General features: G+C 47.3%; 1 protein-coding gene across 2 annotated transcripts in view; it reads right to left on the bottom strand.

The window, feature by feature from the left end:
- Window positions 1–9,953: 9,953 nt before the first annotated feature.
- The window catches only part of IL6R (interleukin 6 receptor), a 45,449-nt gene continuing 38,874 nt past the window's right edge, over window positions 9,954–16,528 (bottom strand). Inside the window, exon 10 of one of the 2 annotated variants that reach the window (XM_070396926.1) lies at window positions 9,954–13,763. In XM_070396926.1, coding sequence (XP_070253027.1) covers window positions 13,517–13,763 — 247 coding nt within the window. In that variant the 3' untranslated portion in view covers window positions 9,954–13,516. The remainder of the gene's footprint in view (window positions 13,764–16,528) is intronic. The other variant, XM_070396927.1, reaches the window with a different exon arrangement.

Below are 16,528 nucleotides of genomic sequence, written 5' to 3'. Positions count from 1 at the left end.
AATGGGTGAAAAAGGTGAAAGGTTTAAGAAATACAAATTGGTAGTTACATAATGATCGATCATAGGATTGTAAAGTACAGCACAGGGAATAAAGTCAATAATGTTCTAATAACTATGTATGATGTCAGATGGGTACGAGATTTATTGGGAAATTATATAATGTCTAATCATTGGGGTGTACACCTGAAACTAATATAATATTGTATGTCAACTATAATTGAAAAATTTTAAATGACTTAAAAAATAAAAATTTTAAAAAGAATCACCAATATAGTTAAGGATTGGCATTATTATTCTGAATTTTAGAACAAAACATACAACAAAGGTTTAATTTCTGATTCGTAAAAAACCTGAAAAGTTAGAAGGCTCAACAACTGTTTTCTTATTGGATAATTATACAGAACTTCTGGTACCTTTGGTTTCATCTTTATGCATTGTGGTTGTTATGAAACTATTCATTTTTCTCCCTAAAATTAGGTTTGCTTTGTGTTGTTAGAGTAAATTTTTAAAAATATGTATAACTCCAGGATCTGATTGTATGAACTGGGTCTCTAATGCTGTACAAAACAGACCAGTTCACACTGTTTAAAGATATTTGAAAAGCCTGGGATTTTCTCTGGACTGTTTAACACTCATAGTATCGTTATCTTTATGATTTATTGTGAACTTCTATCACCAATTTACTTACTGTGAAAACAAAACGCAGCACTGGCATAACGTACTATGGGAAGGTGACTGCCGTGACTGGCTCTGTAATTACCACCGAGCAGATGTTTCTGTGTTCTGGGGTCTGTAATTGGGTTCTCGCAACTGGTCCAGTTGCAAGTGTGTTGTCTGTCGCTAACGAAAAGTTAAACTTTTGTCGTTTCTTTGAAATACAAAAATAAATACCGGTTTCATTCATTTTGGGGAAAGCCTAGCTTGCTAGTTATTAGTCATCATTTTACAATGATGATTTAGAGGTTAGTAAACATGTGTTTCCTTATTCAGTTAAGATTGTAGCCCAAGGATTGTATGAGCTTTGATTTTTAAAATCTGAGAGGAAATGTTTCTCACTGGATCCCAATGATTTTATTAATAAAGAGTGTTCTGTTTTTTTAAGTACTGATAGAATTTTTTAAATGTGTATTGGTTCATGTACTCTATCTTTAGTAAAAGTTTTTTTTTTCATTTTTAGCATCCATAGTTTCATTCAGCAAATATTTATTGTCTTGCATATATAAATAATTCATTATGTTAAACTTATTTTTAGTTCAATATCCTGGAAATGAAACCTTATTTTTTACTTAAACTTATTCTACAAAGCAAACACAGCAGTTATCCTAATTTCAATAAATACTAAAACCTTTGCAAAATTTTCTTTGTGTCCTAAATGATTTTTGGCCCATACCCAGCAACTGTGGTGAATATATAATGAAATAACATTTTGAAAGCAGACCTGATATACTAAGTATTGATTGAGCTTCTAGCAAACGCTCAGGATTGTGGCTTTTTCTATACTCATTTCCTGTGACAGTCATACTATTTTCTTTATATAATTAAAAGTGGAGATGTGGAGTTTCTTGATAGGCCAGTTCCTTCACAGTTGTACAGGAGGTTATAAGAAGAAGAAATATAGTAAATGAGTAGCAGGGGAGTGGGTTAAGCTACTGTTTTCTTCAGGTTGTGACACAAGTTGACAAAGCCAGGGAGTTCACAGCTGAGCAGTGGCACGAAGTACCATTCGTTCTAAAAACAATGAGGCCCAGCGGGGTGTCCCTATGGCTTCCTGGTGGAGCCTCCGGGACCAGCGGATCCTCCGAAGCGCTCTGCCATGCTTCCTCTCTGAGCTCTGAATGCCTGGGCTTCTTGTCGTCTTGTCTTGATACAGGTGTTTTCCTGTAGTCGTCATTCTTTTGAGTTAATTCTGTCCCCCAGACAGATTCTTTCTGGAGAGAGTAATGTCTTGGAGTGTTTTGGGTTTTTTCTGGAGAGAATCATGTCTTCAAACAAGTTTGTGCTCACTTGGCTTGAATTTTGCATCCGTTAGGGCTTCCTGCATCTGCGTCCTTTCTCCTTCAGCACACCTCCTTTTAAAAAAGTTCTCTGCTCCAGGTTAATAGTCTATTTCATTGGTTTGTTTCAGGCCTATGAAGAACAGAGGGTAAGAGGACTTCTCTTTTTATGTTGCTACTACTTCCATCAGGTTGGACTCCAACCTTCGGAGTTGTGTGTATTCCAATGAGTAGGCATGAAATAATAGAGAAAAGATAACACGTGTACAAAACGGTAAATACTGACACCCTAATCCCTACTGGGGACAGATATGTCCTTGAAGTTATCCACAGTGCTTTCTTAAGAAGCATTTATATTTTAAAAATAAAGCTTTAATTTTTTTTGCTGTTTAAAGTCTCCACACTTCACTGAGTTGTTATTCGTGTATTGGCCTCTGCCCTAGAACGGGGAGGTGGGCAGATGATTCGAGACAGCCAGAAGTTTTTGGCACAGGTGGCCAACGAGTCCTAAGCCGTTGCCTTTTAAATGAGGGTAGCCTTTCTATTCTATGAAGATGCCCTTTGTCTAGTCAACGGTTAATGCCTCCCTTCTCCTTCTGCCTGGAGAGGGGACTGAGATGTCTAGATTTCATTTCCCTTCTCCGCATCCTTTTAATATGTAGCAGAATTTATGACACCTTTCTCAGAGGTGTCTTTCGCTCATCCATTGTCTCTCTTGTTTTCCATAACCAGCCCTGTTTGGGCCTTATGATCTCTTTAGAATCACTCTTCTTTTTTCTCCTCTCTGATTTTTACAACCCCATTAACTTGGATTGAGAAAAACTCGGCCTGCAGTGGACCTTAACTTAGCCTCCTTAATTTCGGATCCTGTCGAAAGCAAGCCGTGGTGTGTTACTGCCATCTAATGGAAGGAGAGCAAACTGCAGGGGGAAAACCAGCAGCAGGTTTGGGGTGTTTTCTAAAGGATTTCTGACACCGTTCACAGCATGAAAAATGATGACACAGCAGCTGCCATCTTGAAATCGGTCTTTTCATCACCAGGCCCCTGGCCTTACGGCTGGATCATGTCGTTTAGAATCTTAAATTGTATTTTAATGAATAGGCTAGCAACACATCATGACTGACAGCCATCTCATGTTGCCAAGCTCTGAACCATTCCGCTATTTGCCAGTGGTCTTTACCATTTTAAAAATATATTTTATTGATTTTTTTTACACAGAGGAAGGGAGAGGAAGAGAGAGTTAGAAACATCGATGAGAGAGAAACATCGAACAGCTGCTTCCTTCACACCTCCTACTGGGGATGTACCTGCAACCAAGGTACATGCCCTTGACCGGAATCGAACCTGGGACCTTTCAGTCCGCAGGCCGACGCTCTATCCACTGAGCCAAACCGGTTAGGGCTGGGCTTTACCCTTTTAAATATTAACTAATACATAGTTTTAACTTTCAAAAATATGTGAAGATTGTATGTAAAACAGGCGCCTATCTGTAGAACTTCAGTTATGTATATTAAATCAGAAACATTTTATAAAATTTCTGGATGTAGTGCAGTAGCCAGTGTAGGCTACACGCCCTCCTGAAGATGGTTTACGATGGAATGTAACTTTAAATAAACAGCATTCCAAGCAAACCATGGTTTTGCTTAATTTAATTAGTTTTGAGAATCACCTTCCTTCATCTTAAAAAAAAAAATTCCTATGGTAACAGCTATAGCAGAGACGGTCAAAAATTTCATTTGTAATCATTGCTAATGAAATGTGTAAACAAACCATGATTGAACATAACCAGACCAGATCTTAATTTTTTTCTCAGCTCGTTGGGAAAGCCCTCCTATTCTGTTTTCATTACCCAGTTAAACAGAAACAGTGACCTTGCTCTCTGTCTCCTCGGCCATCTTCTTCCCACGTAGACAGCTGTTGCATTTGTCACCATTCCTGATGAGGCATCCGAGCTGTGACTTTGTTATTGTTGTTCGGTATTCATACAGATGCCCTCAGCCCACCGTGGGATTTGACGCTGTGGTGTGTGGTGAAGCTTGAAATCTGTGTGTTTCGTGGTTATCTGTTGTTGTCTTTTTAACTCCCACAAACCATGATCACTCCCCACCCACTGTTTCGCTTTGTTTTTGTAAGTGATGCTGTGTGCAGATTACCATTTCCACTACACGATGTTGATGAGAATCATGATATGGCTGAAAATCACCATTGGAAGCTACTGTTTAGAAATGGGCAAATAAATTCATTTGAGAGTCTAGAACAGCGCTTCTCAACCTGTGGGTCGCGACCCCTTTGGGGGTCGAACGACCCTTTCACAGGGGTCGCCTAAGACCATCGGAAAACACATATATAATTACATGTTGTTTTTGTGATTAATCACTATGCTTTCATTATGTTCAATTTGTAACAATGAAAATACATCCTGCCTATCAGATATTTACATGACGATTCATAACAGTAGCAAAATTACAGTTGTGAAGTAGCAATGAAAATAATTTTACGGTTGGGGGTCACCACAACATGAGGAACTGTATTGAAGGGTCGCGGCATTAGGAAGGTTGAGAACCACTGCTCTAGAAGAAGGCTATAATAGTGTTGAGTCTCTGGTAGCAAATTTTAAATCTCCATTGAACATTTATATAAACTGCCACCAGGTGGTACAAGTGCCTATTGTTATTTTCCCATCTGTGTTAACAGAAAAGGAAGTTTGTGTTGAGAAATGTTCACCTCCCCACTCCTCCCCACCACACACATACACACAAGCAATTACATACAGTAATGGTTTGCAGAATTCAGATCGAACCCATGTTTTTAAGAGCCAGGGTTTGGAGTGTTCAGTGTTGGATTCAGACCTTGTGAGAGCCATGCTGTAAGTGATAGAATAGATTCTTGCTCCATGTCAGGTGTGTTGTTAAATAAATGCTTTCCAGGCTGCATTATCCTGTTTGAATCCTCCACCACTCACTGGGCCGGGTAGCAGCCTCGTTTGTAGATAAGGACACTGGTACCAGGAGCCATCAAAGAATTGGTCCCGGGTCAGTCACACAGTAAGTGGCAGAGCCCAGAGAGCAGCCTGTCTATTTCTAGAGTGACTCTTAACTGCTACACCTCTACTCTTCCTTTGAGAGAGTGTGCCTGGCCTGAGGAATTCTTCCCTTCAAATGTGAATATAATTGGTCAGACTTGAGCGAGGAGTGATAAACTAGCCACTTTGTTGTAGTTAGCAAATGGAAAAAAAAAAAACCGTTTAAAAAAGAAAACATTGCCCTAGCTGGTTTGGCTCAGTGGATAGAGTGTCAGCCTGTGGACTGAAGGGTCCCGGGTTTGATTCCAGTCGAGGGCACATGCTTGGGTTGCAGGCTCGATTCCCCAGTAGGGGCGTGCAGGAGGCAGCCAATCCATGATTCTCTCTCATCATTGATGTTTCTATCTCTCTCTCCCTCTCCCTTTCTCTCTGAAATCAATAAAAAATATATATATATATTTTTTAAAGAAAACATTCACAATAGCCAAGAAGTTCGAGCATCCCAATTGTCCACGGACGGATGAATGAGTAATGTGGTCCATACAGGGGTGGGCAAAAGTAGGTTTACAGTTGTGAGTACACGAAACAGGTTTTTCTTGTATTGTTATTTATCAATTGTTGTATTGTTTGCCATATGAACCACTGTAAACCTACTTTTGCCTACCCCTCTGGAATGTTGTTATTCAGCCTTAAAAAGGAATGAAATTCTGACACATGCTGCAACATGTGTGACTCTCGAGGATATTTTGCTACGTGAAATAACCCAGTTACAAAAAGACAAATACTGTACAATTCCACTTATATGAGGTGCCCAGAGTACTCAGTTCATGGAGGCAGACGGTAGAATAGTGCTTGCCAGCACCGGGAAGGCCGGGAAAGAGAGAGAGAGCCGCTTAGTAAGTTTCAGCTTTGCAAGATGAAAACGTTTTCTAGGGGTGTTTACACAACAGTGTGACTATACTTAACAGAATACACTTGACACCATGGAACTGTATACTTAGAAATGGTTAAGATGGCAAATGTTATGTGTCTTTTACCACAGTTAAAAAAAAAAAAAAAAAGACAGGACTGTCTATTATCTTCCAATGAGAATATATCTAGCAGACTGGACACCCAGGTGGCCAGGTGTGGCCAGTGTGCTCGCTCCCCTCAGAAGAGCCTGTGGACTCGAGGCCGGAGGATAGGAACTGGGGTTGAGGGATCCATGGCCACCGCCAGGACGCCCAGTGCCGAGTCTGGCAGGTCATGTGGTGGTGGTGGGGGGGGGGGGGGCGTACCCTTTCTCCTGCGTGGGAGAGGCTCCCCCTTGGAGCTGGGCAGCCTGGAGTCCGTCACCATGAGATTGTTAAGGAGATTCACTTTGAGACGTGCAGATCACCGTTTCCGAAGCCTACCCGTGACACCAGAATTACGTCCCCCACCTTGTGAGTCATCCGGTATGAGTCACTGCATCATCTTGACTCAAACTTAAAATGCTTCCTGCGTGACATTTTTTCAATGATTCAGATTGCCTTCTGATTTTGTGCATAAATAAATAGGATTACTGGTTTGGATTAATTGAAGAGAAGATATATGTAAAGCCAATGAGTTCATCAAGATATCAGTGTGGCCCTAACCGGTTTGGCTCAGTGGATAGAGCGTCGGCCTGCGGACTGAAAGTTCCCAGGTTCGATTCCGGTCAAGGGCATGTACCTTGGTTGCGGACACATCCCCAGTAGGGGGTGTGCAAGAGGCAGCTGATGGATGTTTCTCTCTCATGGATGTTTCTAACTCTCTATCCCCTCTCCCTCCCTCCCTGTAAAAAATCAATAAAATATATTTTTTAAAAAAGATATCAGTGTGTGGTTGATCAGTGAGAAGCGTGGTTTACATGATAGGATAAGACAGGTGTGTTTAGGGAGCAGGCGCAGGCTAGAAGAGGTCAATGGGTGAGAAAGGGGGATATCTGCAATACTTTCCACAATAAAGATAAACTAAAAAACAAAGTCTCAGAATTAAAGAGGGGAAAAGAAGGTGTTTCCATTCCTTTTGTATTATGTTAAATGGTACTGGTGCAAGTGAGACATTCCCCTAAAATCCTTGCACTCTTTAAACTGGAGAATGTCAAGGCTTTTTCAAGATGAATAGAATGAATCATCCTGTGCCAGCTTCAACAATTACTGCCTCCTGGCCGATTCGCCTTATCTATGATCCCCACCAACTGCTTGCACGTTTTAGTAAACAATTTTTACAGGCAGTACAACATGATTGAACTATTCCAAATGGGATTATACTTGTTTAAGAAAAAGCCTCTGTAACTGTGAAAACATGCGCCCTCATGAAGAAATATAAATAGGCATAAAAGAAAAAAGGAGGAGCAAATGCGGTCTCCAGTGACTTCCTAATACTCTCAGAATATCGCAACGTTGCGCAACATGGTCCATGTCCGAGGCGGGCCTCCCTCCCCTCCCCACCCCTCCCAGCGGCCCTCTCCCCGCCTCTCCCTGTGCAGCACCCTCCCCCGGAACCCTCCTCCTCCATCTTCACCCTCCCTGTTTCTAGCCCTTCCTTCCCTGACTCCCTAGAGCAGATCAGTCATCTGCTCCCAGCGACAGCATTTCCGCGTAGCTGTGCCGGCTGGATGGCCCGCCAGCCTCCTGGGGGAGCGGTCGGATCCTCTTGTGCCCCCACAGCCAGCACCGGGGTGCAGTCAGCATTCCCTGAAGGACTCTCACCGCCCAGGGAGCACCAGCACTTCGTGTGGTGACCGTTCATCCCTTCAGAGGGAGTGGGTGGGGCGAGGTCTGCCCACCATAACTAAAGCACCATTTGAGGATGTCCAGGAAGTCTGTTAAGGGAAGCAGCAGGAGAGAACCCCGTCATTCACGCAGAACCCGTGCGGGCCGATGGAGCTGGAGGGGAAGGAGGTTTGGTTCTGATCCAGGATCACTGAGTATCAGGAACTGGTTGTGTCCCTCCCTTGGCGACCCACCTTCTTTGTGGCTGCTGTTACGTGAGCAGCACAGGGACCTGGCTGCCTCGGGCCACCCATGGGAGTCCTGGGACAAGCCTGTGTGGGCTCAGGTGCCAGTCCCTTCCCACGCTGACAGGAAGGGAGGCCGATCTCCCTTCCAGGGGGAGTGGACCAGGCCCCTACCCCGTGTAGCATGAGGGCACCTGGCCCAGGAAAGGGGTCGGAGAGAGACTCACCCGGTAGTCACCAGAGGGGCTGCATGGCAGCGCAAAGAGCCCCAGCTTTGGAGCCGGGCAGACCCAGGCTCCCGGGCATCTGGAGCCACTGTCCTTACCAACACAGGGGCCTCACCTGCTAACAGGCAAGAACACCTTCAGTGTCATTAGGGTAAGAAAGGGCATCCTGTTGGTAAGGCCCCCGGTGGAGGGGCCACAAATGGTAGCCATTCTCTTCAGCTAATTTTCCAGGAACATCTCTACCAAAAAGCGTTCTGTGGGTTTCTGGGTAACCCGTGGGGCCAGGGGTGCAGCTGTTTGCTTCAGTGAAGCATCCCTGGTTAAATGTGTCATGATTTTACTGAAAGAAAAAAAAACAAACAACAACTGGGTTTCACTCATGTTTCGGACTGTCACCTCCCGCTGTTGGTATGAAATAGGACAAGGCTGAGGTATTGTTGCTGTTGCTTGGTTTTGCTGTTTTTTAAGCGACATAAACGTGCACAAGACAGGAACTTCCCCAAAGAAACTGGGGGTTGGTCAGCATTTGAGGGATGGGGCCGGGCTCGCTGCCATTGCCCAGGACCGTCCAAGCCAGCGGGCGCCAACCTTTCGGACCTCACGGGCCATCAGTGGTCCGTGGACCACCAGTTGGCGACCGCTGGTCTCAGCAACAGGGCGCACAGCCTGCCCACCTGGCCTCCATCCTGCGTGGGGCTGCCCCGGGGCACAGCGGTTTCAGGCAAACAGCGCACCTCTGCGGCTGCGGGATCGCGGCTTCCTGCCTCCTGTCTGGCCTCCTCACAGACATGGGGAAGGTGTGGTCTCTGTGCCTCAGTCAGTAAGGAAAACGCTTTCCTCCGTGCCTGTGCCAATAACTGAGTGTTCCTCACCATCAAGAACCGCCATCTGCTCTCCCCAACTCCCCTGGAAACAGCATGGTCACCATGTCGTCCTAACAGCGATGCCGTGGGGGAGAGGGGGGGCCCTTCCTCCATTTCCTGCTCCTCACGCCCACTCCGGCGCCCCTCTGCGTGCCCGCACAGCCTGGCCACCACGGGGGACATCTGTTTCCTGTTCCCTTTCTGCAAGACAGGGACCAACCTCAAAAAAGATCCTCAAGGAAACAGTGTGGAGGCTCGGTCCTAGGGCTTTCCTCTCCCCGGGTGGGGTTGGGGGGCGCACAGTGGGGCCCCACACTTCAACTTTCAGTCTGAGTTACAGTGTCGACGCTTCCCTGCAGTTTGCTCCCACGAGCCCTGAGCTGTTGACACGGCTCCTCTTATCCACAAAGCGCTCCCTCGATGGCTTTCCTGTCTAGAGCGTGTAGGTGGGACGGCTGTGGTCCACGAATTTCCTGAGGCCCTTCACAGCAGGGAACTCTTTATGTACCTGAGGATCAAGACGCAGCGTTGCCTCGTGATGCCGCTAACAGCCCCCGTCCAGAATAATGGCCCTTCCTGTCCCTCCCGCCCGTCCAGCAGCTGGGGGTGCCGGTGAGCGTGGCACCCACGCCCCTTCCAGAAACCCCAGGACTCATTTTGGGAAACACTTTCATAATTAGTATCTTTCGAGAAACTGCTATTTATTTCTTTAAACTAATCTGATCTTTTCCAGAGGTGATTTCATCCTGCATGAAGGGGAGGCCCGCCCAGAAAGGGTTCCACTTTCATTTTAAACCCATCCTCTCTCACTCCTGTCTCCTCACTCAACAGGCCAAGCTTTCCTTTCAAGGACCCAGGTGCCCAACGCACAATTACATCCCAAGCACAGTTTTAGAAATCATTTATTTCCAACACAATTTTCACTTTAAATGCAAAATAGCCGATAAACACACACACACACATTGAAATACATATTATACTGACCCTTTGCCCCATATACAGACATCAGCCTTTGGTATTTGCTTTTAGGTAATTAAGTAAAAAAATAAAAACTTAAAACTATTATTCTCATCTCCAAAAGAAAAGCTGAGGTATTTAACAGTTGTGTGATCGCCACCCAAAGATGGTTTCTCTATTAATTAACAGCCTTGCTACATGCTGTTCCAATCCATTCCTTCTAAAGCAGATCTTGGTTCGAGCATATGTTCATAAAACTGACAATGTTCCTTAATAATCATTAAGGCTGCAAAATAATATTGAATGCCAGCCGTAATTGAAAAAAATAAAATAAAAATTAGCAAATACAAAAATCACTAAGGTTGCCATAGAAACACACCTGCGCCAGCACCAGAGCGCACATGATGCTGGCAGGACCCGAGCCAGGAGGCCTCCCAGTCACAGCCCGGCTGCCCACATGGGAAAGCTGGGCTCCATCCTCATGGTCTGAAAGACCAACAGTTGCCCCTGCTTCTCCAAATTAAGGTAAATTTCTCACTAACTCCACCTGGAGCTGGATGCCAGCTTCCTCCCCAGCGGAGTCAACCTCAGAGGGGGCAGTACAGCTCAGCACCCAGCAGCAGGGCAAGACATTCCTGAACGTTCTGCAGGAGACCCACACACCACGGTCACACCCACCCGCTCCCCTGAGCTCTGTTTGCCACCAGGTGGACTCCCGCCCCAGTCGCAGCAGCAGATTCCACACCTGATGAGGGGGTTCCCTGCCCCCCACCCTCTCTCCCCAGGAGAGCAGGGTCATCAACACAGAGTGAGCCCGGAGCCTGGCAGGAAACCAGCGCAGCCTGGGCCCCATCCGAGCAAAGGGCTCTCTGAGTTACCAGTGGCTTCGTAGACGCAGCCAATGCTACCCCCTTGACATCTGAACAAATAGTTTCTTAATGCTACAAGAATTAATGACCACTTTAGACCCTGAACCAGCGTGTTTGTAACTTTCCAGCCCAGAAGGATCAGCTGTCATGTGTAATACCGACTGTCAGCGTGCCAGCCTTTCGCACGTGGCCATGGCAGGCTGCTGCGGGTATTGGGTGAGGAGCATCGTCGTTGAGGATAAAAGGCAGCACGTGAGCTGCAGAAACACAGGTGAGAATGACCAGTGGGTTGAAAACACAGGGTCACGGACCACAGATCCGAGGTCAGAGAAAGCTTAGGGTGTCCACCTGTGTCCACCTGAGCAAAGCCCACAACCCAGAGAAGACAGACACTTTTCCTTCATGTACACTAGCTTATAAAGATGTAAGGGGGGGGGGGGGGGAGAAACAACAACCCTTTTCAATTAAAAAAAAAAAAAAAGCAGTTCCGTTACAATAATAATGAAAGCAATAACAATTTGGAGATGAAAGCTGCCTCGCTCTCGGTAATCATGAGCTATCTGATTTCACATCTTCCATAGCACGTCTCCTCCCACTTTGGTAATAGTGCTTGTGGTTAAAACCTTTATAAAGAGTTAAAGAACCGTGGGCAGAATCACCCTTTCTCAGGCAGTCTCGCTTTTTTTAAAAAAATATTTCCCTTTAACAGCATTTTTGCCGTCCTCAAAGAAACACACACACACACACACACCTGCCTGCCTTCCGTCAAACTTACGAGAGTTGCCTAAGGCAGCACTGGGGTCTGAAACGTGAGTCAAAGCCAGCAATGAAAATCACCACTTGCCCAACACAGTAACAGTGTGAACCCAGCAAACAGCAAACACAAGGCATCATGGTCATCCTTTGCCACCTGCCTGGTGCTGGTGGCTGTTTTTCCGAAAGGGCCGGCTCCTAGAACAGGTTGTGTGGTCTGGTAAGATTTTTGGTCCTCGGTTACCCAACAGATTTGAATCACAGCCTCATTCCGGGACACCCCGTGCTGCTGGAGGGCACTTGTCTGGGGAACCCCTCTCATCACTGAACTTCCAAAGCCCGGACAGAAAAGTGAGCTGAAGTGGGAGAGTCTCAGAGTCACGGCTAGACATTTAGCTGAACCGGATCACATTCAAGGAACTAAAGAAGAAAAGGAAGGCACGGGGGGCGGGCGGGCATGAACCCCCTGCCCCCAGATAACCAGGGCTCCTGGCTGTCAGGGGTGGGGGTTGGCAACTGACCTTGCTTGGTAGCCGTGGGAGGCCACTTCCCAACACCAGCCCGGAAGCTGGACACCAGGGCCTTCCCCACCGCCGGGGGGAGCAGTCACCAGCTGCTCTTCCCTTAAATTAGAGAAGCGGGCAATTTCTTTCACTTTTAAGACAAAAACAAAATTTAGAATGAAACCAGAGTCTCTTCTCTAAGAGGGGAAATCATTCTTTTTTTCTCCTCCTCTTTCCCATCTGACTCAGGTTTGTGCCAGACAGAGTGACGGCTTCTCCCCGAGTTATTTACCGACAGACCCCCAGCTAGCATGGAACCTTCCAGGCTCTCAGGGAAAAACAACCAGCACTCCTTTAAAGACCAAATTCACATACATTCTTGCCGGGTTCTTCTGTCTTTTCACATGAGTATGTTCCCTCCTCGGTACTCAGGCTCAGGTGAAAACTAAATTAACATTCTGAGTCCAACAGTTCGGTCTCCCCCTCATGGCGGGAGCCCTCCCCCAATGCCGTTCTCCTTTTGGGGGGCGGGGGGCAAGGAGGGAGGAGAATAGTGGTTTTCAGACCCTGTCCCCTCGCCCCTACTTCCTCTCTACTTCTCTCCTCCTGAAGCCCTGGGATCCAGAGAGGGAAACTGAGGCAGTGCAGTGGCTTCTGGGTTCAGCAGGTGCTGAGGGTGAACATTCACATTGAGCAGAATGCTAACGAGGAGCTCACTGCAGCTCCCCTTCAAACCACCTGGTCCTGAGATGCTCTTCTCGCCCCCTCAGCTGTACCCAGCGTGGGGAGGAGAGGAGAGGCAGTCGGGAGCTCCCCCAGCCTGGGCGACCAAAGAAACTGAATTGCAAAGGCACTTGGGCTGCAAGAGTTTGAGCCAGAAGGTGAACCTGTGCAGTGGGCCAGGAGATAGGCGGCTCAGGGCGGGGGGTGTCTTTGGCTGGAGTCCATCCCGCCTCCTGAGGGTGCGGCGTGTGGAGCCAGGTCAGGTGAGCCGGGGGCCGGCCGCTTGTCCACACAAAGCCCAGGGTCCGAGGCCTCCGCAGACGCCCGGCTCTGCCCACCCGAGTGTCCAGTGGACTCGACAGCGCTCCCTGCACGGGGCCCCGAGTTCATTGGAACCCCTGCAGGCAGGGCGGTGGGGAAGAGGGGTTCAAAAACGCAACCACCTCTTCCTTCGGAACAGGCCAGCACACCTGTGCTCACCCAGCGTAGAACCTGCGGTGAGGCCCCTCGGTGACAGCGCAGCCAGAGGCCCACACACCTGAGATGAGCTGAAACGACGGTGAGAAGCTGCTTGTGCTTTGTCATCCACACATTTCAGCAGGTCTGACACCCCAGCCCGCCGGGTGCCAGCCAGCCAGCCAGCTACTGGGGGAAGAAGTAGTCTCTGTTGCTGATGTCATATGGGCTCTGTGGGCCGCTGGCCTGGGGTTGGCTGTGCCTCGAGGTGTTATCCGACCCCAGGCTGCTGGGGGACACTGGCGGGGAGATGAGGGGGACCAGCACCGGGGTGGGCTTCGGCCTCTCGGGGACCAGCTGTCCCAAAGAATACGGCGGGTGCATGCTCGTCTTGCCTTCTTTCAGGGCCTGCAGCTTCCACGTCTTCCTGAACCTTCACAGACACAGAGACAAACCACACAGATGTTCAGTTCCCCCCGTGAGGCACCTGAGTGAAAAACACCGACAGCTGGCCGCCCTGTGGGCCTGGCTGTCCCGGGTGCGGCTCAGAAGAGGGACAGCTATTTATTCCCTCACCTGTTCTTACCACCAGGCATTACACACCACTCTGAGGAGCTGGGGGGTTCGAAAACACCCCCAGAGAATAGATCTGTATTGTCGACACGTTGACAGATGGAGGAACGGAGGCACACGTGGCCATGAATGTCCCTCTCCCGCACTGAGAGCTTCATCTGTCCTGTCCCAGAGGCTGCCCAGAGTACACATCCTCAGCCCCACATCCATTTGCTTAAGAGGGACGGGGAGAGCGTTCTCCCAGTGGGGGAGGAAATGGGCCGCTCAGAGAAATGAAGGCTGGCAGGAGGCAGATCAGCCGCCATGTAACAGCAGGAAAAGGACCACCCCGCTCTCTGAACAGCCCTCCTGCTCCTCCTGCTGCCCACATCCCCATCCTCCCAGTCCTCTGTATGCCTCCGGGCCCACTCCCACCACCCTGGTGAGTTCTCAGAGCCTCGGCAGTGGGCACCACGTGGGCACAAGTGACTCATCTGACAGGAAAGTCGATGTTAAACAGGAAGGAGATAGGCATCTCTCTGATCACAGCTTCGTTCACCCTGCTCCCTCTGGGCCCCGAGCCATGGCTCAGTAACTGAGAGAAGTCACCTGACAGCCCGAAGAGAGATGAGGTGGTGATAGTGATCTTCAAAGGCACAGTCAGGTCTCCTTCCTGAAGACTGCAGGGCAGCTCATGCCCTCCCCCTCCTGCTTCCCACTCCGTCCCTCGGTCCCTTACTAACTTACTGCCGCCCCGCCCCACAGTGGGAGCAAGGTGGTCTCCCTCAGTCCCACCGATGTCAGCTCCTCCAAAGTCAAAAACAAGGCTTGGAGCCCTAAGCCGGTGTGGCTCAGTGGATAGAGCATCCGCCTGCAGACTGAAGGGTCCCAGGTTTGATTCTGGCCAAGGGCACATACCTGGGTTGGGAGCTTGATCCCCAGTAGGGGGCGTGCAGGAAGCAGCCGATCAATGATTCTCTCATCATTGATGTTTCTATCTCTCTCTCTCCATCTCCCTTCTTCTCTGAAATCAATAAAAATATATTTATTATTAAGGTTTTTCAAGAATTTTCTAGAAACCGCCGATAAACTTAATGAGACCCTCAAGAAATCTAATGAGACCCTCGAGGTTTTGATAAAGGACTAACTAGAAATTAAGCATACACTGACTGAAATAAAGAATATTATTCAGACTCCCAACAGCAGACTAAAGGATCACAACAATCAAGTCAAAGATTTGAAATACGAAGAAGCAAAAAACACCCAACTGGAAAAGCAAAATGAAAAAAGAATCTAAAAATACGAAGATAGTGTAAGGAGCCTCTGGGACAGCTTCAAGCGTACCAACATCCGAATTATAGGGGTGCCAGAAGATGAGAGACAGCAAGATATTGAAAACCTATTTGAAGAAATAATGGCAGAAAACTTCCCCCACCTGGTGAAAGAAATAGACTTACAAGTCCAGGAAGCGCAGAGAACCCCAAACAAAAGGAATCCAAAGAGGACCACACCAAGACACATCATCATTAAAATGCCAAGAGCAAAAGACAAAGAGAGAATCCTAAAAGCAGCAAGAGAAAGACAGTCAGTTACCTACAAGAGAGTACCCATATGACTGTCAGATGATTTCTCAACAGAAACTATGCAGGCCAGAAGGGAGTGGCAAGAAATATTCAAAGTGATGAATAGCAAGAACCTACAACCAAGATTACTTTATCCAGCAAAGCTATCATTCAGAATTGAAGGTCAGATAAAGAGCTTCACAGATAAGAAAAAGCTAAAGGAGTTCATCACCACCAAACCAGTATTATATGAAATGCTGAAAGGTATCCTTTAAGAAGAGGAAGAAGAAAAAGGTAAAGTACAAACGATGAACAATACACATCTGTCAACAAGTGAATCTAAAAATCAAGTGAATAAATAATCTGATGAACAGAATAAACTGGTGATTATAATAGAATCAGGGGCATAGAAAGGGAGTGGACTGGCTATTCTTGGGGGGGAAAGGGGTGTGGGGGATGCGGGAAGAGACTGAACAAAAATCATGCACCTATGGATGAGGACAGTGGCGGGGGGGGGGGGGGGGTGAGGGCGGAGGGTGGGGCGGGAACTGGGAGGAGGGGAGTTATGGGGGGGAAAAAGAGGAACAAATGTACTAATCTGAACAATAAAGATTTAATTTTTAAAAATAAATAAATAAATAAATAAATAAATAAATAAATAAATAAATAAATAAAATAAGCCCTGACCGGTTTGGCTCAGTGGATAGAGCGTCAGCCTGTGGACTCAAGGATCCCAGGTTTGAGTCCAGTCAAGGGCATGTACCTTGGATGCGGGCATATCCCCAGTAGGGGGCGTGCAGGAGGCAGCTGATCCATGTTTCTCTCTCATCGATATTTTTAACTTTCTATCCCTCTCCCTCTCTGTAAAAAATCAATAAAATATATTTTAAAAAAATAAAAATAGCCCTAACTGGTTTGGCTCAGTGGATAGAGAGTCGGCCTGCGGACTGAAAGGTCCCGGGTTCGATTCTACTCAGGGGCATGTAACTTGGTTGAGGGCACATCCCCAGTGGGAGATGTGCAGGAGGCGGCTGATCAATGTTTCTCTCCCATCGATGTTTCTGGCTCTCTATCCCTCTCCCTT

The sequence above is a fragment of the Myotis yumanensis genome, unplaced genomic scaffold (assembly GCF_028538775.1).
Source record: "Myotis yumanensis isolate MYYU_CA2020_CCGP unplaced genomic scaffold, mMyoYum1.0.hap1 SCAF_17, whole genome shotgun sequence".
In the NCBI taxonomy this organism is placed as follows: domain Eukaryota; kingdom Metazoa; phylum Chordata; class Mammalia; order Chiroptera; family Vespertilionidae; genus Myotis; species Myotis yumanensis.
The sequence above is the reverse complement of the archived record's forward strand: the minus strand, read 5'-3'. Positions and strand labels throughout refer to the sequence as shown.